The sequence below is a fragment of the Amblyomma mixtum genome, chromosome 5 (genome assembly GCF_055824585.1).
Source record: "Amblyomma mixtum isolate Tamu chromosome 5, ASM5582458v1, whole genome shotgun sequence".
NCBI lineage: Eukaryota > Metazoa > Arthropoda > Arachnida > Ixodida > Ixodidae > Amblyomma > Amblyomma mixtum.
The window spans coordinates 190,256,276-190,278,579 of record NC_143016.1 but is presented as its reverse complement, the minus strand read 5'-3'; the positions used below and the strand labels follow the sequence as shown (position 1 = coordinate 190,278,579).

General features: G+C 47.4%; 2 protein-coding genes and 7 non-coding genes across 9 annotated transcripts; all 9 read left to right on the top strand.

The window, feature by feature from the left end:
• The first annotated feature begins 2,345 nt into the window (after positions 1 to 2,345).
• On the top strand, positions 2,346 to 2,427 carry TRNAS-CGA (transfer RNA serine (anticodon CGA)). The gene has a single exon. It is a non-coding gene; the product is annotated as a tRNA-Ser (tRNA).
• Positions 2,428 to 6,303: 3,876 nt separating this feature from the next.
• Positions 6,304 to 6,385, top strand: TRNAS-CGA (transfer RNA serine (anticodon CGA)). The gene has a single exon. It is a non-coding gene; the product is annotated as a tRNA-Ser (tRNA).
• Positions 6,386 to 9,072: 2,687 nt separating this feature from the next.
• Positions 9,073 to 9,154, top strand: TRNAS-CGA (transfer RNA serine (anticodon CGA)). Its single transcript has one exon. It is a non-coding gene; the product is annotated as a tRNA-Ser (tRNA).
• Positions 9,155 to 9,242: 88 nt separating this feature from the next.
• Positions 9,243 to 9,324, top strand: TRNAS-CGA (transfer RNA serine (anticodon CGA)). Its single transcript has one exon. It is a non-coding gene; the product is annotated as a tRNA-Ser (tRNA).
• Positions 9,325 to 10,285: 961 nt separating this feature from the next.
• On the top strand, positions 10,286 to 10,367 carry TRNAS-CGA (transfer RNA serine (anticodon CGA)). The gene has a single exon. It is a non-coding gene; the product is annotated as a tRNA-Ser (tRNA).
• Positions 10,368 to 10,455: 88 nt separating this feature from the next.
• Positions 10,456 to 10,537, top strand: TRNAS-CGA (transfer RNA serine (anticodon CGA)). The gene has a single exon. It is a non-coding gene; the product is annotated as a tRNA-Ser (tRNA).
• Positions 10,538 to 15,640: 5,103 nt separating this feature from the next.
• LOC149345220 (uncharacterized) lies at positions 15,641 to 16,483 on the top strand. The gene has a single exon (XM_089547392.1). It carries the CDS (start codon positions 15,671 to 15,673, stop codon positions 16,481 to 16,483), a length of 813 nt encoding a protein of 270 aa, XP_089403518.1. The 5' UTR covers positions 15,641 to 15,670.
• Positions 16,484 to 20,312: 3,829 nt separating this feature from the next.
• Positions 20,313 to 20,394, top strand: TRNAS-CGA (transfer RNA serine (anticodon CGA)). The gene has a single exon. It is a non-coding gene; the product is annotated as a tRNA-Ser (tRNA).
• Positions 20,395 to 20,535: 141 nt separating this feature from the next.
• Positions 20,536 to 21,732, top strand: LOC149345218 (uncharacterized). The gene has a single exon (XM_089547391.1). It carries the CDS (start codon positions 20,536 to 20,538, stop codon positions 21,730 to 21,732), a length of 1,197 nt encoding a protein of 398 aa, XP_089403517.1.
• The last annotated feature ends 572 nt before the right edge of the window (positions 21,733 to 22,304 follow it).

Below are 22,304 nucleotides of genomic sequence, written 5' to 3'. Positions count from 1 at the left end.
CGAAAAAAGATACGCATGTCGGAAAGAAATCCGGCAGCTTGTCAACGGAAACGAGATCACGACTGACCAAAAGGTTATCAAGACAGTGATGGCCGAGCATTTTCGAAACTTGATAGGTCACCCACGTGATACGAAAGACAGCTTCCAGAAAGAATTTCTTTCCTTTATGCCACAGCTGGACGAAGAAGTACAGACGCAACTGGAAGAACCGATAACCGTCAGTGAAATAGAACGCGCAATAGATGACCTGTCCCTTGGTAAAGCAACCGGGCCTGACGGCCTAGGAGCTGCCTTTTATAAAGCTTTCAACTGTTCTGTTGCTCAGATTTTGCACAATGTCATCACTGAGGCATACGAGAAAAAGCGAGTTCCTTTATCATTCACAACGTCACACGTCGTGCTGATACCAAAGAGTGACGATGAAGCAAAACGTCTCTTGCCAGGGTCTTATCGCCCGATAACCCTTGTCAATGTGGACTACAAAATATTTATGAAGGTTTTAGCGACACGACTTCAGCGCGTTATAACAAAGTTGGTAGGGCCGCATCAGACTTGCGGTATCAAAGGCCGAAGCATTGCAACAAACGTGCATGTCGCGCGAACGGTCCTCGAGTGTTGTGACGCTTTTGGCGAGCGCGTTGCGATGATGCAGCTTGATCTGGCCAAAGCCTTCGACCGTGTCTCGCACGAGGCTCTGCTCTGCATTTTAGAGCATTCTAACGTAGGCTGCGTTATCACTGAAGGCGTCAGAATGGCGTACACTGACTGCTCAACGCGAATCATCGTAAACGGGGAACTGACAGACAGCCTGAGCGTTCGCTCGTCGGTGAGGCAGGGATGCCCTCTTTCGCCCTTGCTGTTCGCGGCTTACCTTGAGCCGCTATGTTTGGCAATTGCAAACAATGAACGCATAACAGGATATAGAGTACGTGAGGCAGAAATAAAAATCTTGGCCTACGCGGATGATATCGCCGTATTATGCGCAAACAAAGAAAGCATTAAAGAAGCCACAGCTGTTGTTGAACAATTTTGCGAATACACCGGAGCCCAGATAAATTGGGACAAATGTTATGGATTTTGGCATGGAGACTGGGACGCCACGCCGGAGCAATTTTGTCGCCTTCATTGGTCAACAGTTCCTAAACCATACCTCGGTGCGCCCCTCGAGTGTTATCGTGATCCTGAACAATACTGGACCGATCAAACAACGATGGCAAAAGAAAAGGCTGATGCATGGCAGGGAAGACAGCTGTCAATGTTTTCCCGTGCGACTATCTCCAATGTCTTCCTAATTTCAAAAATATGGTATGTGATGAACGTGTTGTGTGCATCGCGAACGAGCATACAAAATATCCATCGTGTCCTCGCTATTTTCATTTGGTCCTCGACCTGGGAGAGATCTAGCCGAACTAATTTGTTTATCTCAGTCAAGTGTGGTGGGCTAGGTCTGGTTCACTTGTTTTTGCGGCAAGTCGTGTCACGATTTCTTTTCTTAAGGGATCAAAATGACTCCTTTCTCCGCACCGTGATGCAGTTGAGGCTACGTAGACTTCTCCCAGGATTCATTGTGACGTCATGTGAGAACACATGTGGCGCTGTGACTGGTTATCTGCGCGAAGTAGTGCTCGCGTTCAGGTTGTTAAACGTGCGGTTTTCACAAGACTACTTGTGCAGTGTTAGTAGGAAGAAACTGTATAAGGACCTTGTTCACACCATGCTACCTGTACCGTTATACCGTTTACCACACCGTGGACGCCCTGGACAAAACGTACTCAAAAGAGTAAAGAAAATGCCAATATTACCTTCAGTTAAAACCTTTTTCTTTAAGCTACATACCAACACACTTCCAGTTAAGACCTGGCTTCAGGAAAAAGGCATCTTCATACCGTGGTCAACAAACTGCTTTTTATGCAAAAAGCCCGAAACCATAGGAGCGCGTATTCCTAGACTGCTGGGACCCGATTTTCCATTGGGACGTACTTCAGCGCACATTAAAGAAACAGTTGCCTCTTGACCCATATGGAATACGATTCCTGCCGGTAGACGCTTCGGACGATATACCGTACGATCTTATCATGGTCCTGGGCCTCCACGCGCTGTGGAAAACGAGAATGCAGTTTGAACATGCCGAACCTGTCGTGCGTTCTGTCAGAGACCACTTTATCGAAAGTATCGTATGTCTCAGAGAAGTTTATCGAGCGCTCCCTGATCCACCAGAATGGATTGCTTGTCTGGATGCATTGGTGTCTCTGAAAAAATTTTAGTGTCATGTTAGCCCAAGTGTAGCTGATATGTTTTACGCCTTGTACCCTTTCATTTTGACTATAATCCTGGCAAAAAAAAAAGCAGTCGTGGCCGAGTGGTTAAGGCGATGGATTCGAAATCCATTGGGGTCTCCCCGCACAGGTTCGAATCCTGTCGGCTGCGTGTCTTGTTTAGTGGGGCTCACTTTTTTATTCGCATACAGGCCATACGTACGACAAGAGAAGACAATTGCACTGTTACAAAAACATCCGCAGTTGTGGCCGAGTGGGATTCTACTTCCGGCTACCGTTCGGTGCGGACGCAGAATCATGGGCTCCAACGGAGCAGCGACAGCGGCCCTTTCTGGCCGCGGTAACAGGATTGAACACGCTGAAGATCAGTATCGGATTATTTTGCCGACTTTGCCTACAGGACTTTGCCTACAGGACTCCTCCGCAGGCAAGGTACTACTCGAGAAAACTGATGTTCTTGCGCCGGATGATACCGGCGGCAACAGCGGCGTCTAGCGGCGCGCTAGACGTGGGAGGTAAGCACCATGCTGTTGGTTCCTTCCTCTTGCGTAAAAATGGCTCCCGCCTCCGCCTTTAGAGTCGCTACATTAAATGTGAGGGGCCTGGCGGCAAGGAAAAAACAAGGTCAGGTGTACCCACTTATTACGGAGCGCGAGATAGATATATTGGCCGTGCAGGAGACGAAAGTGGACGGCAACGAAGGAACCGACAGCATGATGCGACGTTTCAAGACTAGATTTTATGCTGTCGTCAGTCAAGCAGTGGGAACATCGGCTGGCTGCGTGCTTTTTGTAAAGAAGATGCCGGGGCTAGAGGTGCAGGCTTATTTTTCGTGTGTGTATGGCCGGTGTATTGGGCTTGATTTTTGTCTGAACGGCAATGAGTGGCGCATTGTTACTGTGTACGCGCCGAATGTGGTTGAGGAAAGGGTTGCCTTTTTCCAAAGCCTCCAAGAGCGTCTTTGTACGGAGAGGCGGCTCATTGTATTAGGCGACTTCAATTGTGTTCTTAATGCGCGCGATAGGTCAAGCATCCGGGGGTTTCGAGACAGGAGCACTGAAGTGTTGATGCGAATGATCGAGAACGGAAACCTTGAGGATGTGGCTGAACTTATTGAGGGTGCGCGGATAGGGCAGTTCACTCATTTCCAGGGCTCAAGCCATGCACGGCTGGACCGCATTTACGCATCAGTCGACCTTGCCCCTGTTTGCAATCATTATGTAGTTGTGGGAGTCTCCTTATCAGACCACTGTTTAGTTGAGTGCTGCCTGGGAAGTGTGAACCGAAGCAAGGCATTTTCGTGGGAAATGTGGAAGCTAAACAACACGCTTCTTCAAGACGAAATCTACTGCAGAGCAGTAAAGGATGAAATAGGGAAAATAAACCCGCGCAAGAACCTGAAGATTTGGCAACAGTGGGAGCTAAGTAAAGAATCTTTAAAAATGAAAGCAATATAAAGGGCGACATGTATCCGTTATAAGGAAAAACAAGACGAAGCTGAGCTAAGGGCACTGCTTCAAACGCTGATGAAGCAGGAATGCAAAGAGCCTGGGAAATGGATAGAAGATGTCAGGAAAACAAAACAAAAGATGATCTTCCACTTAGTCTTAATGATCTTAATGATCTTCCACTTAGTCTTTCTTCCAACGTCCGACTGTTTGCTGATGATTGTGTCATATATCGCCCCATAACAAATTCTTCAGATATCGTCACTCTTCAAGAAGACCTTTCAAAAGTGCAACATTGGTGTAACACGTGGCTCATGTCTCTTAATATTTCAAAGACCTCACTGATTTCTTTTCACCGTCGCCCCAACTTCATCGCGCCAGTGTACACTATTAATAACTGCCCAATTTCTTCCGTCAGTCATTACAAATACTTAGGCGTCCATATCTCTCGTGATCTAACTTGGACTCTCCATATCACCAACATAACTAACTCCGCAAACAGTGTCCTTGGGTATCTTCGGCGCAACCTTGCTCTAGCACCAAGTTCTCTCAAATCGCTCGCTTACAAGACTTTCGTCAGACCTAAACTTGAATATGCTAACTCTGTCTGGGATCCCCATCAGACTAACCTAATTAATACCATTGAGTCTGTTCAGAATCGTGCCGCGAGGTTCATCTCATCTGACTACTCCTATCATACCAGCATCTCAGGTGTGAAATCACGATTGCAATTGCCTACACTAGTCACCCGTCGGAACACAGCACGTCTCTGCTTATTTCATAAATTCTTCCACAACTTTACAGAAGCCAACCAATTAATTCCACGTGTCCATCGCATTTCCCGTCATAACCACCCGAACGCTGTTTACCCTGAACGTGCCCATACCACCACATTCCAGCAATCATTTTTTCTTAAAGACTGCCCGTGACTGGAATAACCTCCCTGCTGAAGTGGCCACCATCATGATTCACCGACTTTTCAAGACCACCATCGAGGAAGCCCATTCATCAATGTAATATTTGTCCATTTCTTATTAATGTATAATATTTTTTTTGCCATGTTATCCCCACCCCTCATGCAATGTCCCGAAAGGGACCTTTGAGGAATAATAAATAAATAAATAAATAAATAGAGCTTATGGAAGAACGGCGTTATCGCGGAGCACTAGTGAGGGCAAGGGCGGAAGACACAGCTGCTGGCGAAGCGCCATCGAAACGTGCTCTTGGTCTAGAAAAAGCGCGCTGAAAGAAATCACATCGGTAAGATAGTATGGGGGGGTATCTTATCGGCAGACACTGACCACATCAAAGAAGCCTTCAACGAATACTACCAGAGGCTTTTTTCATCGACTCCTGTAGACGCAGTAGCCTTTACGCATCAGTTTCTTGGTGCAATGCCACGGCTTGACGAAGAATGCAAAAAGAAAATGGAACTAGCAATAACTCACAGCGAGGTAGAGCACGCGATAGATCAGTTATGCCTAGGAAAATCACCAGGACCAGATGGATTCAGTGCGGCATTTTATAAAGAATTTAAGCACGAAATTGCCCCAGTGCTGTGTACAATTTTCAATGAAGCCTATGAAATAAACGTATTGCCTCCGTCTTTTGGGATCTCCCATACAGTGCTCATACCTAAAACGGATGATATGCTCATACCTCTTTTTAAGGCAGCTGGTGAACCGTTTTTTGTTCTTTCGCGACGTCACAGACCCGTTCTTGCGCACCGTGTGCCAAGTGAAGCTGCGGCGATTGCTGCCGGAGTTTGTGGTATCCACAGAAGAGCTCTCTGGTGGAGCTTTTGGTTACTACAAAGATATTGTAGCAAGCGTTCGGTTTCTTTCGGCACGTTTTTCCACCGATTATTTGTGGAAAAGTAAAAGGAAAAAGTTGTACAATGATCTTTGTGATATTGTTTTCCCAGAGACCATGTACAGGGCCTTGTACAGTGGAGGCCCGGGAGGGGATGTTTTAAAAAGGGTGAAGAAAATGCAGGTGCCACCAGGAGTAAAGACTTTCTTTTTTAAGTTACACACCGGGACGTTACCAGTTAAAAAGTTTCTAGAGGGAAAGGATTTCTTTTTACCGTGTGGATCGAACTGCTTATTTTGTAAATAGCCTGAAACAATAGACCATGTTTTTTTGCATTGCTGGGAAGGGGTTTATCTTTGGGACGTGTTACAAACGACCATAAAGAAAGAGCTACCACTTGACGCGCACGGAATTCGCTATTTAAGCACTGATAATGAGGATGAGGCACCTTTTGATCTCATAATGCTCTTGGGCCTCCACTGTATATGGCGCTCCAGAATGGCAGGCTACCATTGTGACAAAGACGCACGACCGGCCCGAATTTATTTTCGGGAAAGCATGGACTGGTTTCTTGCAATCCAAAAAGCAGCTGCGGAGCCTCCCGAGTGGCTCTCAAGACTAGAGCCGTTGTGTATGTTGCGGGAATTTTAAGCTGACGAAACCAGTCTCGTGCTGGCTGACCACGACAGTGTCGTATGTATATAGCGTTATGTGTATTTTTGTTGTGCCATGTCATGAGCCAAGGCCAGGCAATAAAGAAAAGAAAAGCAGTCGTGGCCGAGTGGTTAAGGCGATGGACTCGAAATCCATTGGGGTCTCCCCGCACAGGTTCGAATCCTGTCGGCTGCGTGTCTTGTTTAGTGGGGCTCACTTTTTTATTCGCATACAGGCCATACGAACGATAAGAGAAGACAATTGCACTGTTCCAAAAACATCCGCAGTCGTGGCCGCTGGAAAAGCGGAACAGAAAAACCTAAAACAGATGTTGAAAGAATTAATTATAGAGGAAAATAGAGCTCCGGGACTATACACTGACCTTATCAGCGAAGTTAAAGCAAAGCTTGAGGTTATCGATGTGACATTGTTTCAGGGAGCTGCAATTCGTGCACGAACAGATGATCGCTTGCTGGCAGATGATATGCCCAGTAGGCGAAATTTGACGACAGAAAAAAGATACGCTAGAAGAAAAGATATCGTAGAAATTGAAAACAAAGGCATTCTGACAGACAATCCCAAGGCGATAAGGGAGGCTTTCAGTGAGCATTACCGTGATTTGTTCCCTTCCAAATCGGCGGATGTAGAGGCCTTTCAGGATGAATTTTTAGGTCTATTACCCCGACTGACCACAGAAGACACTGACATCCTGTCTGCCGACTTATCAACAGCGGAATTGGAATGCGCTATTGATGAGCTTCACTTGGGGAAATCGCCAGGTCCTGACGGGATAACAGCAGAATTTTATAAGTCGTTCAAACGTGAAACTGCTCTCATTTTACAACGCGTTTATGAAGAGTCGTTTAGAACTGGTATTTTACCACCGTCGTTTTCTCGTGCACGTACAGTACTTATACCGAAAACTGACAATCCTGCTCAGCTTACGCAAGTTACAGGTTATCGGCCGATAACGCTTACTAATATTGATTATAAAATTTTTATGAAAGTATTAGCCAAACGTTTACAATCAGTTATGGACATCTTGGTTGGCCCCCACCAGACGTGTGGAATTCAAGGGCGGACCATTTTCACGAATGTTCATGTCACTCGGAGTATACTGGAATGCTGTGACGCTGACTTTAGGCGAGTCGCAATGTTGCAAATTGATTTGGAGAAGGCATTTGACCGTGTATGTCATGGCATTCTTTTTAAAATCCTAGAACATGTCTGTGTTCGAGAAGTTATTTTAAAAGGGGTTAAAATGGCCTATAGCAACTGTACCACGAATCTGGTTGTTAACCGAGAGCTCACAGACAGAATTGCCGTTAGAGCATCCGTGCGTCAAGGCTGCCCAATGTCACCGCTACTTTTCGCTCTGTACCTGGAGCCACTTCGCCGAAATGTAATAAATAACAGCTGTATTCGTGGTTTCGAACTGGAAGCATGTGAAATTAAAGTATTGGCTTATGCCGATGATGTGGCAGTTTTCTGTAGTGACCACAGCAGCATAGAACATGCGATGTCGGTTGTTCGTAGGATTTGTGATGTAACCAATAGCGTTGTTAACCTGGACAAGTGTGCGGGCCTTTGGCATGGGAATTGGGCATCAGCGCCTTTGTTTCATGCAAGTGTAAAATGGTCACATGCTCCTTCCAAATACCTAGGTGTACCTCTTGACAAGTATCGAGATAACGATGACTTTTGGAAGGAGAAAATTCAAGAACTCTCCAGGCGTGCACAGAAATGGTCGGGGAAGGAACTGTCTGTATTCACGCGCGCAAACATATGCAATGTATATCTGGTTTCAAAAGTGTGCTATTTGTTGCAGGTCCTTTCATACTCTCGACTTAGCATTCAAAAGTTTCGTCGTCTCTTCGCAGTTTTTGTTTGGCAGTCCTCATGGGAGAGGACTAAACGTGATAATTTATTTCTGCGTTTGAGAAAAGGGGGTCTTTCCTTGCCACACTTGTACCTGAGGCAGGTGGTGTCAAGATTTCTGTTTCTTCGAGATCAACGCGATCCTTTCCTGCGGACATTTATTCAAGTGAGGCTTTCTTCGGCTTTGCCAAACTATGTTATTTCCAGTGTGGACGGGATGAGATACAGTGCAAGTAGGTTTTTGAAGGAAGTGGTCTTTGCTTTCCGGTTTCTTAATGCGCGCTTCAGTTTGGAATATCTTTCTAATGTCACGCGTAAGAAATTGTTAAAAGATTTGCTTGACTCTGCCTTCCCGGAGCCAATCTATCGATCTATGTATAGTGGAGGCCAAGCAGGAAATGTTTTAAAAAGGGTACGAAAAATGTTGGTGCCAGCGGGTGTGAAGACGTTTTTCTTCAAATTACACACTGGGACGTTGCCGGTTAAAACATGGATGGAGGAAAAGGCATTGTTTCTACCATGGGGTGCTGACTGCTTGTTGTGTCACAAACCAGAGTCAATAGAACACGTTTTTATTGATTGCTGGGATGCGCTGCTCCTTTGGGACGTGCTACAGCGTACAATAAAGAAAGACTTACCCTTGACGCCGTATGGGATACGATTCCTGGACGTAGAGCCGGATCTTTATAAATATGATGTAATTTTCCTGCTTGGCCTGCACAGTATTTGGCGAAGCAGGATGGCTGTACGACACTTTGATGAAGATGCGCGTTCTGTCCGCGATTACTTCAAAGAAAACATATTTAAGCTACGTGAAGTGTACAAGGAGCTATGTTTTGGAGATGAAGTTATCGAGTTGATGGGAGAGTTGTGTTCCTTGAAACAGTTTTGATTTTCTCACGCGACTGAAACACATGTTCGTTCTTGTTGTTTGAGTGTGCAGCGCAGAACATCTCTTTATGATCTGTTGTAATCTGTCAAAACAGGCAATAAAGACAGAATCCGCAGTCGTGGCCGCGTGGTTAAGGCGATGGATTCGAAACCCATTGGGGTCTCCCCGCACAGGTTCGAATCCTGTCGGCTGCGTGTCTTGTTTAGTGGGGCTCTCTTTTTTATTCGCATACAGGCCATACGTACGATAAGAGAAGACAATTGCACTGTTACAAAAACATCCGCAGTCGTGGCCGAGTGGTTAAGGCGATGGACTCGAAATCCATTGGGGTCTCCCCGCACAGGATCGAATCCTGTCGGCTGCGTGTCTTGTTTAGTGGGGCTCACTTTTTTATTCGCATACAGGCCATACGTACGATAAGAGAAGACAACTGCACTGTTACAAAAACATCCGCAGTCGTGGCGGCTTAGTTTTCATTTGCCTTACTTATTCGCACCGATTGTGCAGGCTCGTGAGGGGACTTTATGGGGATTCCTTAAGGAGGTTGCTGACACTTTCAATTTCCTTACTGTGCGCTTCTCTTTAGATTACCTGTATAGCCTCACGAGAAAACAGATGACCCAGGCTCTCACTGAGTCTTTGTTCCCTACACCATTGTATCGGCAGCCTTATCTGGGGTCTTTGGACATCAGTGTTCTAAAGCGTGTTAGGCGGATGTGCATTCAGGCAGCCTCTAAAACGTTCTTTTTGAAACTACACACAGCGACGCTGCCTGTCAAGACATTTCTTAATGACAAGGGGACGTTTGTACCCTGGAATGTGAATTGCCGTCTGTGTAACGTGCCTGAGACAATTGATCATTGCTTCATCCTGTGCCGTGATGCCATGTTCTTTTGGGACATACTACAACGAACTCTTAAGAAGGACATTGAAATTACACCTTGCACTATTACATTTCTGCCTGTTGACAAAAACTCTGTTGTGCCTTATGATCTGTTTATGTTGATGGGACCATTCAGTCTTTGGAAAAGCCGTATGATGGACAGACATGCCGAGCCACCAAGATCGTCCAAATCTGTGTTCCGTGAACAGTGTGCTTTGGTGAGGAGTGTATATGCTGCACGCGAAGAACCTCCAAGCTGGCTGCCGTGCCTAGATGCATGTGTGTGCCTCCCTGAATTTTGATGTTTTGATGGGGATGCAGTGTTGAGTTAGGGCTATGGCGGGCTCCTATTAAGCAGCTCGGTAGTTTGAGATGCGAACCATTCTGATTGAAGTTTTCCTCCTTTCTACGGAAGTTCTTCCATGCAATAAAGAAAAAAAAAGCAGTCGTGGCCGAGTGGTTAAGGCGATGGACTCGAAATCCATTGGGGTATCCCCGCACAGGTTCGAATCCTGTCGGCTGCGTGTCTTGTTTAGTGGGGCTCACTTTTTTATTCGCATACAGGTCATACGTACGACAAGAGAAGACAATTGCACTGTTACAAAAACATCCCCAGTCGTGGCCGAGTGGTTAAGGCGATGGACTCGAAATCCATTGGGGTCTCCCCGCACAGGTTCGAAACCTCTCGGCTGCGTGTCTTGTTTAGTGGGGCTCACTTTTTTATTCGCATACAGGCCATACGTACGATAAGAGAAGACAATTGCACTGTTACAAAAACATCCGCAGTCGTGGCCGAGAAGATTCTACTTCCGGGCACCGAGCGTGACGGACGTGTGTATCATGGGCTCCCAAGGAGCGGATTCAGCGGCCCAGCCGGGCCGCGGTATCAGGGGTACGATCAAACCGAACGAGGACTACCAGCTGATTTTGCCGCATTTGCTAACAGGTTCGAGCGTTTTGCATACTGATTTTTTGCATGGCGACGTCCAAGCCAGGCCATACCGTGTTGAAAACTTTCGTAACGCTCTTGAGCGTCTGTCATTGCTGCCGGAAGTGTTTGCCCTCGGGGTATATCAGATGAATCATGTTTGGGCCGTGGCATACTGCAATGAAGAAGGAAAAACAAAATGCTACAGGCGGAGGCGTTCAACGTAAAGGACCACAGCTTGTGGTCATTGACCCACGCAACCAGGGCGTCAGGCTGAAGCTGTTCTGGCTGCTACACGGCGTGCAAGACGACGACGTGAAGGCAGCTCTGGTCGCTTTTGGAAAAGTGACCGACATAACTCGGGACAAGGTGAGAGTCAAAGGCTGCGTCGACAAGTCGTCTACTACACACTCAGTGACATTGAAGCTGAAGGTTGGCGTCACCATCGAGGACTTACCGCACCAGTTGCGTGTTGGAGAGGACGCCGCACTCGTCCACGTTCCTGGCAGAGCTCCGCTCTGCCTCCGGTGCCGCGGCACCGGACACATACGTCGGAAGTGCCGTGTGCCACGTTGCGGGCTCTGTCGTCGCTTCGGCCACGACGACGCCCAGTGCGTGCGAACATATGCTACCGTAGCTGGTCCTGGTCGTAGGGATACTACAGAGGAGCATATTATGGACGAAGTCGACGCGCTAGAGGCGACCCGTGAGAGTCGGGAAAGAAGCAGTACCGAAAAGCATAGCCTCAGAAAAAGCAGTGCTTCCCACGGAACATAAGGCTGCCAACTCAGCGGAAATATCTGTGCCTGACACCAGAACTGAGGCGGAGGCGGGAAAAGCAGATGATGCTTCGGTAGGTGCACCTGAGACGGTTTTGGAACCGACCGACAAGAAGGACATTGACACGGAGATGCCCGCGGCGTCAACTTTGCCAGCGAAGAGGACGCACGACGAAGCTGATGACAAGGCGACGAACTACGACGGGACGGACCATGAGGAGCCTCTTCCCAAAGCGCCTCCTGTCCGACGTGCGGCCTAAAAGCCCAAGCCGAAAGTCCCTCCTGATCGTAGGACTTCGTCGGCTGCCCCTCCGCCTTAGCGGAGGTGCCTTGCAGGGTCTCCGTGTTGGTAACCCGGTCTTCGATCGGGTTCAGTGCTGACACCGCCGTACTTTGCAAGCTGGAAGGATTTTTGATGAGGTGAGCTGCAAACCGATGTCACTTCGAGAGCGGCGAATCCCAACCATTTAGATGGCGTCTCAACTAACATCTAGCTTGCGTATTGCCACACTGAACGTGAGAGGTCTTTCTGCGCGAAGAAGGCAAAATCAGCTTAAACGTCTCTTGTTCGAAAACGAAATCGATCTGTTGGCTCTTCAAGAGACAAAAATTGAAAGCGAAGAGTCGACAGATGCGATGGCAGAAATTTACCGTGCACAGTTCAGTGTTTGCGTGTGACATGCCGAAGGAAAGTCCGGAGGGTGTCTGATTTTAACTCGAAACGGCAAAGTCGCCGTGGAAACTGTATTTTCCTGTGAAAGTGGCCGGATTGTAGCATGCGATTTTTACTTTTCTGGTGTAGAGTGTAGAGCTGTGTGTGTATATGCACCTAATAGAATTCCCGAACGAGATGCCTTTTTTCGCCGTGTTCAAACTTTCCTGCTGACAGAAAAGCGTGTACTATTGCTTGGAGATTTTAACTGTGTGTGTAGACCTGAAGATAGAACAACGAACAAAACCCTGCAGGACACGAGTGCCGAGCTGCTGTCTGAGATGATTAATGAGGCAGAATTGGAAGACATTGGCATTATAATGCAAGGTTCAGAACAAGCTCAGTACACGCATTTCCAAGGCGTTAGTCACGCAAGGCTGGACAGAATTTATGTTTCTTCTGAGGTTGTGCCCTTGTGTTCCCAGTACCAGACTGTGCACGTCAGCTTCAGTGATCATTCTTTAGTCGTGATCACACTTGAGAGGAAAAGGACTGTCAAGTTTAGTTGGGAATTATGGAAATTTAATGACACATTGTTGGAGGATGAGGAGTTTAGCAAGAAACTAAAAGACTCAGTCAAAAGCTTGTTAGAAAAAGAGACAGACTTTATACAAACATGGGAACAATTTAAATTCGACGTGAAAGTGGCCGCTATAGAAAGAGCATGTGTTTTAAAGCGTAAAGAAAAACAGCAAGAAAAGGAACTTCGTACCGAGCTTGATTTCATGCTCAGCATGGAAGGCGTCAAGCCGGGGTTGTACAGACAAGAAATAAAAGAGACGAAAACTAAGCTTGAACTAATAGATGAAACGAAATATCGAGGTGCTGTGATAATTGCGCGCAGCGAAAGATTTTGGCTTGGGTAGACGCCCACAAAAAGGGCGCTCAGCGACGAAAAACAGTATGCAGTTTCGAAAGAGATAAAGGAAATTTGTTATCGCAATGACGTAACTTCCGAATCTGAGGTGATTGAAAGGGCGTTTCTGGAATATTACCAAAACTTGTTCAGCCTTAAAACGCCTGATGTTGAACATTACAAAACTGCATTCCTGTCGCTAATGCCAAGAGTCGAGGAGGACCTGGCGCAGGTACTTGAGGAGCCCTTAACGGCAGCAGAAATCAAAGCTGCAATGCAGCTTAAACAAGTCGCCTGGGCCGGACGGCCTTGGAGCCGCACTTTACAAGGCTTTGAAAACAGAAATGGCAATAGCATTACAGCGCGTAATAAGCGAGTGTTACGAAAGAAAGTTAACTCCGCCGTCTTTTCGAACTTCCCACGTGGTGTTGATCCCAAAATCGGACGACCCGAGTAGGTTGCAGTCAGTTGAGTGTTACCGCCCAATAAGCTTAACTAACGTAGACTACAAAACTTATATGAAAGTGCTAGCCGGACGACTCCAAACAGTAATTAAAACCCTTGTTGGCCCACACCAGACCTGCGGCATAAAAGACAGATCCATTTTTACTAACATACACGTAGCTAGGAGTGTCCTTGAATGCTGTGATGCAACGGAGGGTCGTGTCGCCATGATGCAACTGGACCTGCATAAGGGGTTTGATAAAGTTGTGCATGAAATTTTGTTCGTGCTTTTGGAACATGTGAATGTGGGATGTATCATCACTGATGGCGTGAAAATAGTTCATGATGGCTGTACATCAAGGTTCATAATTAATAACCGCCTGAGTAATAGTATTCCTGTCTTGTCGTCAGTGAGGCAGGGTTGCCCTCTTTCTCCACTGCTTTTTGCACTTTACCTGGAGCCCTTTTGTTTAAAGCTGTTAACTGCGCAAAACATTCGAGGTTACGCCTTTTGTCATAATGAAGTGAAGGTATTGGCATATGCAGATGATATAGCAGTGTTCTGCAGAGACCAGGAAAGCGTGAAAGAAGTGGTGAGAGAAGCCGTAGATTTTTGTGATGCAAGTGGCTGTGCGATAAGCTGGCAGAAATGTTTTGGTTTTTGGCATGGAAAGTGGCAGGCCACGCCAGAAGTATTCTGTCGAATGAAGTGGGTAGACACGCCAGGAAAGTACCTCGGCGTGCCGCTAACCAACTACAGAGAAAGCAAAGAATATTGGGCCCATGAAACCGAACGAGTCAAAGCTCAGACAAGCAAATGGGGCGGTCACAACTTTTCCATGTTTGCAAGAGCTACGGTGTGCAACATGTTTTTAATAGCGAGGATTTGTTACGTTCTGCAAGCGTTAACTTTGCCAAGCACTTCAGTGCAATGGTTGCACAGAGTGTTTGCAACCTTTTTTTTAAGCGTCAACATGGGAACGTACCAGCCGATGCAATCTGTTCCACAAGGTGCGGAACGGGGGGCTAGGGTTATCAAATTTATTTCTGAGACAGATAGTCACTAGATTCTTTTTCTTGCGTCAAGATAATGATTTTCTGCGAACTGTTATACAAGTGCGATTGTCAGAATCACTGCCTGATTATGTTGTTTGGTTTTATGGGGTTTAACGTCCCAAAGCGACTGAGGCTATGAGAGACGCCGATTATGTTGTGTCATCCATGTCTGCAGGGCGGAGTGGGTTAAGTTCTTTTTTGCAAGAAGTTGTTGCAGCAGTCCGTATTCTTCGGTCAAATCTTTCCGATGAGTATCTAACCATTGTAACAAGGAAAAAGATGTACAAGGACCTGCTTGATGTGTTTCTGCCAGTGCCTGTTTATCGCAGTGCATATCTTCTGGGTCCCGAAAGGGATGTGCTAAAGAGTCAAAAGAATGCCGGTGAAGCCTTCAGTGCGTTCTTTCTTTTTTCAATTGCATACTGGAACCCTCCCAGTGAAGCCATGGTTGCAAAGCAAAGGCCTTTTTGTACCTTGGTCAGTAGAGTGTCTTATTTGCAAAAAAGTGGAAACTATAGAACATATCTTTCTCGACTGTCATGACGCTGTTTTTCTTTGGGAAGTGTTGAAGCGCACACTGAAAAAAGATTTCCCCCTGACTCCTTTTGGAATACGCTTCCTACCATGTGCAGAGCCAGGCCTACAGAAGCCAGGGTACAGAAGTGCCTTGCGACCTGCTAATGTTGCTCTGCATGCACAGCCTATGGCGTACGCGAATGGATGTCAGGCATGAACATGTTGTGAATCCGGCTCATCAGTATTTTCATTGAGAGGATCATGTATACTCAGGAAGTTTTCGGACAGCGAGCTCCTCAGCATGAGTGGCTGCCTGTCCTCGACCAACTAAAATCATTTAACCCATTTTATCATCGTGCACTACCTAGAAACTGACCTGTGCTTTTATTGTCCTGTCATTGTATTTTTGTTTTTCTTTGCCCGGCCAAGTCGGTAATAAAGAAAAAAAATCCGCAGTCGTGGCCGACATTCCACTTCCGGCTTCCGTGGAAGACGGTCGTGTGATGGGAAGCTCTGAGCGCGCTTCGTTATCGGTCATGTCTGGCCGAGGTTTCGGTGAGCGACGCCCACCAGTGGGCTATCGCTTAGTTTTGCCTACGCTGCCTTCGGGAGACGCAATGAAGACAGCGGTTTTCCTTCACTGCGATATTGCCGGGCGGCCTTATCGCATACAGGATTTTCGTGAGCCTTTGGAAACTGCCGGTGTTCTACCTTTCGTGGCTGGCATTGGGCCCTTTCAAATGTCGCATGTGTGGATGTTGAAGCTGAAAACTTCGGAAGCGAAGGAACGACTGCTGACAGAAGGAGCACTTGAAGTGAAAAAACGCTATTGTGCGGTCATAGACCCCAACAAACGTGAGTTGGCCTTCAGGGTGCACTGGGTGCCCTTCTACGTGTCGAATGATTCTGTGCAGAAGGCTTTTGAAGAATTTGGAGAGGTGACAGACGTCAACCGCGAGCAGTGGAACAGTCCCGGTTTCGAAGACGTCGAATCGACCACCCGTCTGGTGCGTATGGTTCTGAAGGAGGGGCTCTCTATCGATGATTTGCCCCACATGCTCGAGTTCTACGGAGGACAAGTGTTGGTGGTGGTGCCTGGACGGCCACCAATATGCCTACGGTGCAAAAGGACGGGACATATTCGACGCGACTGCCGCACGCCAAGATGCAGTTTGTGTCACGCCTTCGGACACGAACGGGAAGGATGCGTTCGCACGTATGCGCGTGTGGCCACGGGTACTGCTCCGCCGCAAGACGACGGCAGCGAGCTGCTCATGGACCAGGAGGAACTGGAGAACGCCGGAGCCCCGCCCCCTTCAGGACTCAGCGACGGCCCTGCTTCCCAATAGCCGGAGCTGCCCGCTGGCGACGAGAAGTCACAAGGTGACCCCGCTGCAGAAACGACTGGCAAGAAGGCGGATGCTGCAGCGGCGCCAGAAGAGCCAACGAGGGAGAGCACTTCAGGCGACCACGACTCCGAGGCGCCGATGGATGCGACAGTCGCTTCCATTAAGCGACCTCGTGACTACGAAAAGGCACCGGCTACGGAACGAGAACTGCGTCGGCTAGAAAGGCATTGGAGAGGGGAGGGAGCCAAGAAAGGCAAGTTAGCCTTGTCGCGGTCCTCGTCGCTAACTCGCGACGAGAGGCCGAAGCAGTGAGCCTTAGTCACTGTTGTTTGTTTGCTGTGTGCACGCTATGGCTTATTTGAAGAAACCGCTAAAAGTTGGCACTCTGAACGTACGAGGGCTTGCCTCGAAGCGTAAGCAAGTGCAGTTGAACCGACTGTTCGGGGAGTTAGATCTAGATATCGCGGCTATTCAAGAAACAAAAGTTGAGGATGAGCAGCAAACAGATAACATGGTGCTTGGTTTTCGTTCGCATTTCAATGTTTGTGTAAGCCATGCGGCTGGTTTGTCGGCGGGATGCTGTCTTTTCCTGAGGAAAAACATAGGCATAGTAGAAGAACAAATAATAACTTGTGCAAGGGGGCGGTTTATCGTGTGTGACTTCACATATGAAACATTCGCGGTGAGGGTTGTTGTCCTGTATGCTCCCACGATACAAAAGGAACGGCGCGGTTTTTTTTTGAACAGTTAGCCTCGTTCCTTGATTGCAGTCGAGTGCTCATACTATTAGGAGACTTCAATTGCGTTTTGGACCCTAAAGATCGTTCAAATGTAAAGGATGTAAAAGACCCGAGTGTTGATTTCTTGAAGAGTGTCCTCAACGAGTGCAGCTTGGAGGATGTAATAGGTCTGGCGAAGAGTCAGAATCACGTGCATTTTACGCATTTTCAAGGTAGTAGCCACGCACGACTGGACAGAATATATGTGTCGCCGGAGTTTTCACCTTCCTGTGAGCAGTATGAACTGAAGCAAGTGTCATTTATTGACCACTGCCTAGTTACGGTAACTTTGGGAGGAAGGAAGCAGCGTAAAGCAAAAATGAACTGGGATATGTGGAAACTAAACTCAAGGCTTATAGAAGACGACATATTTTTAAGAAAAGTTAAGGAAAGCATGGATATGTTTAATAATAGTAAAAGAGGACGTATTGAATCTTGGGAATGCTTTAAGCAGGAGTTGAAAATGCATGCCATTGAGCGTTCAACCATAAGAAAATATGAGGAAAAAAAAGAAGAAACGCATTTGCGTGAGCTTTTGGCGAATTTAGGGCACGAAGAGGAAAAAACGCCGGGCATGTTCATGCATGATATAAAAGGCGTCAAAGTTAGGCTAGAAGCTTTAGATGCTCAGAAGTACAGAGGAGCAGCGATAAGAGCACGCACGGAAAAATGGCTTACTGGTGAAATGCCTACAAAACGCGCGCTCACAGATGAAAAGCGATACGCGCGGTCAAACGAGATATCAGTTATCGAATACAAAGGACGAACCCTCAGTGAACAAAGTGAAATTTCGAGTGCATTCGTGGAACAGTACCGTGAGCTGTTTTCATGCAAAGCACCAAGTGAAGAAGGGTTTCGGGAAAACTTTTTGCCACTTATGCCAATATTAGGAAATGAGATAACTGAAGAACTAGAGAGCGAAATAAGTATTAAGGAAATAGAGACAGCAATTGAGGAATTGAATGCCGGAAAGTCGCCGGGACCTGACGGTTTGACTGCTGCCTTTTATAAGAGCTTTAAATATGACATTGCTGCTATGCTACATAAGCTTTTCAAAGAGTGTTTTGAGGTCGGTAGGCTGCCACCTTCGTTTAGCAATGCTCATACGGTCTTAATTCCTAAGACAGATGACCCTGCCAAGCTGGTAAAAGTAACAAGCTATAGACCGATCACGTTAACAAACGTTGATTATAAAATCCTGATGAAAGTGTTAGCTAAGCGATTGCAATACGTCATAAAGGATATTGTAGGGCCTCACCAAACGTGTGGCATAAAAACAAGAAGCATATTTAAAAATATTCATGTAGCACGCAGCGTGCTCGAGTGCTGCGATGCTTTAAATAAGAAAGTGGCTATGGTTCAAATTGACTTTGAAAAAGCATTTGATCGGGTGTCTCATGAAATACTCTATTGTTTGTTGGAACATATTGGTATTGGTTCGGTTGTTCTCAATGGGGTAAAAATGGCTTATGCATGTTGCTCGACACGACTTATGGTAAACAAAATATTATCTGAAAGAATTGATGTGAGGGCTTCTGTTCGACAAGGATGTCCACTGTCCCCTCTACGTTTTGCAATTTATTTGGAGCCTTTTTGTAGGATGATAACTGCGAGTGAGCACATCCGAGGTTTTAGGTTGGGAGCGTGTGAGGTGCGAATACTGGCATATGCAGATGATGTTGCCCTCTTTTGTGAAGATCGCAAAAGTATTGTAGAAGCGTTACAAGTAACCGAAAGGTTTTGCAGGCAAACTGGTACTGCTGTTAATCTAGATAAATGCCTCGGAGTCTGGCATGGACAATGGGACTTAGAACCAGAATCGTTCTGCGGGGTTCGATGGGCTACAACTCCCGGGGTTTATTTGGGAGTCCCGCTGGACAGATATGGGGAAAATACCAATTACTGGAATGAAAAAGCGGAAGAAATGCGGGACCGGACCAAAGGATGGATGGGCCGTAATCTTTCTATTTTCGCGCGTGCAACTGTATGTAACACCTTTCTTGTGGCAAAGGTCATGTATTTACTTCAAGTATTATATTGTGCACGAACCAATATCCAAAGGTTTCATCGGGTTTTTGCGGTTTTCATTTGGGCGTCTAATTGGGAACGCATTCGCAGAGATAATCTCTTCCGGAGAGTAAAGGTCGGGGGACTGTCTCGGATGCATCTCTATGTGCGGCAGGTTGTTTTAAGGTTTTGTTTCCTGCGTGACCAAAATGACGCCTTTCTGCGAACATTCATACAAATCATGTTATCCAGTGCACTTCCAGAATTCATTGTCTCTTCTTGCAGTGCTCGGCGGTACACAGTGTCTCGCTTCCTGCGAGAGGTTGTCTGGTCGTTCAGGTTTTTGAAAGTGCGGTTCTCTCTAGAGTATTTAGCGAATGTAACGCCGAAGCGATTATACAAGGATCTCATTGAACAGTTGTTTCCAGCGCCACTGTACAGAACCTTATACTGTGAAGGCCCTGGGAAAGACGTTCTCAGGCGAGTTAAAAAGATGACTGTTGCACCTGGCGTCAAAACTTTCTTTTTCAAACTGCACACCGGAACCCTTCCACTAAAAACATGGCTAGAGGAAAAGGGCCTTTTTGTTCCTTGGGGCTCGAACTGTCTCCTGTGTAGAAAACCGGAGACGGTAGAACATGTGTTCCTGGATTGCTGGGATGCGGTGTTCTACTGGGATGTTTTGCAAAGAACCCTAAAAAAGGACTTGCCATTGACACCGCGCGGAATTCGGTACTTGACTACTGAAAGTGATGTTGCACAGTACGACCAGATTATGTTATTGGGCCTTCGCAGCATTTGGAGGAGTAGAATGGCTGTTCGACACTGTGACTTGGATGCACGATCGGTATGTGATTATTTTGTGGAACATGTGTATAAATTAAGAGAAGTCTTGAAGCAACAAGATTACGCTGATGATGTATTGAGTCTGATGGACCAACTTGTGTTAATGAAAGTCCATTAGACACGGTTGTCTGCCAAGGGGCATGACAACTACGATATTTTAGTTATGTATTCATTCATGCAATAAAGAAAAAAAAAAAGCAGTCGTGGCCGAGTGGTTAAGGCGATGTACTCGAAATCCATTGGGGTCTCCTCGCACAGGTTCGAATCCTGTCGGCTGCGTGTCTTGTTTAGTGGGGCTCACTTTTTTATTCGCATGCAGGCCATACGTACGACAAGAGAAGACAATTGCACTGTTACAAAGACATCCGCAGTCGTGGCCGGATTCCATTTCCGGCCACGGAGCGTGACGGACGTGCTATCATGAGCTCCGAAGGAGCGGTGTCAGCGACCGCTGCTGGCCGCGGAAACAGGCTTTTTGCTTCGTCGGATGAAGATTGCCAGGTCATCTTGCCAACGCTACCAACAGGAAAAATTGTTTTGAATACCATCTTTATGCACGCTGATCCGAAGAACAGGCCTTACCGTGTCGAAGATTTCCGGGATGCGTTGGTTCGTCTAGGTTTGCTCCCCGAAGTGCTGGCTTTGGGGGCGTACCAGATGAATCATGTGTGGGCTGTCACAATGAAGAGCGCCGACGCGACGAAGAAGCTTTTGACTGCCAGAGGTGTTAAAGTGAAAAACGGCCCGTGTATCCTCGTGGATCCGAATAACCAAGACCTGCGGATAAAGATTCACTGGGTGCTGTACGGCGTCGCGGACGAAGATGTGCACGAGGCCCTGTCCCCGTACGGAAAGGTGACGAACGTGACGAAGGAAAGGTGGCGGGCTCAAGGCGTGGTGGACAAAGGAACCACAACGCGTACCGTCACCTTGAAATTGAAAGCCGGAGTCAAGACTGACGACATTCCACACCAGCTGAGAATTTCAGGTGAGCCCGCACTTATTGTTGTGCCGGGAAGGCCGCCGCTCTGCTTGCGGTGCAAGTCGACCGGGCACATTCGGCGGGATTGCAAAGTTCCGCGCTGTAGCCTATGCCGCCGCCTCGGACATAACGAGGGGCAGTGTGTGAAAACGTACGCAAGTGCGGCGGAGTCTGGCAAAGGTGATGGTTTTGTAGAACATTTAATGGACGAAGTAGAGGCCGAAGAGGCGTCAGGGGCCCAACGGGGTCTCAAAGAAGCGGATGCGGCGGCCAGCACGCCTCTTTCTTCTGAGCACGTGCCTGAAGACCGCGAGAACAGCGTTCAGGCCCCACCCACCGTGCAGCATGAGCATGCTCCGGCACCGGAAACTAGCGCACGAGAGAATTCTTTGGGCGATGGTTTGGAGGCCGTTGCCAAGGAAGACACAGCCCCCATGGACGCGAGTGAGGATGTATGCAGCGGCGGTGCGGCGAAGCGTACTCGTGAGGACGACCACAACTTGACAGGCAGTTCAGAGAACACCGAGAATGAGGAACCGCCCGCAAAGACGGTCCTAACTCGGCGCCCAAGCTTCAAGCCAAAGCCAACCATCCCACCGGAACGGAGACCTGCGGGAACAACGCCCCCGTCATGACGGGGGAAAGTGTTTTCGTTACCAGCGTGGAACTAAGAGGTGCCTGTGGCGTCGGTGACGGGGCCGAGACACCTAAGCAGTTGCCGAGGCGCCAACCACTAGACCATTGGAGCGGTGTTGCGGCACATGGGACGTCTCTACTTGCCGACGAGCTCAAGGTAAGACCATGCGGCTCGTTTCACTCGTAGCGAAAATGGCAGCAAATACCATCACAGCACTGCGTGTAGCCACTTTGAACGTGCGAGGGCTGTCTGCGAGGCGTAAGCAGTATCAAGTGAGACGTGCTTTTTTAGAAAACAACCTAGATTTAATTTCAGTGCAAGAGACCAAGGTTGAAAGTGAAGAGCAGACGAACCGCATGGTCGAGCCTTTTAGAGAAAGATACGACGTGTGTGTGTGCCATGCTGTTGGGTCTTCGGGAGGCTGTGCGTTATTTGTTCGCAAATCCTTGGCTGTCCAATTTGAAGCATTGACTGTGTGTGAAAATGGTAGATTTATTGTCTGTGATTTTTCTTTGTCAAACGTTGAGTGGCGAAGTATCTGCGTTTATGCTCCAAATAGGGAGGAAGAAC

Bases quoted from the DNA above. Each gene is read 5' to 3' on its own strand.
- LOC149345218 (XM_089547391.1), top strand. From the start codon at position 20,536: ATGAGCTCCGAAGGAGCGGTGTCAGCGACCGCTGCTGGCCGCGGAAAC.
- LOC149345220 (XM_089547392.1), top strand. From the start codon at position 15,671: ATGTCTGGCCGAGGTTTCGGTGAGCGACGCCCACCAGTGGGCTATCGC.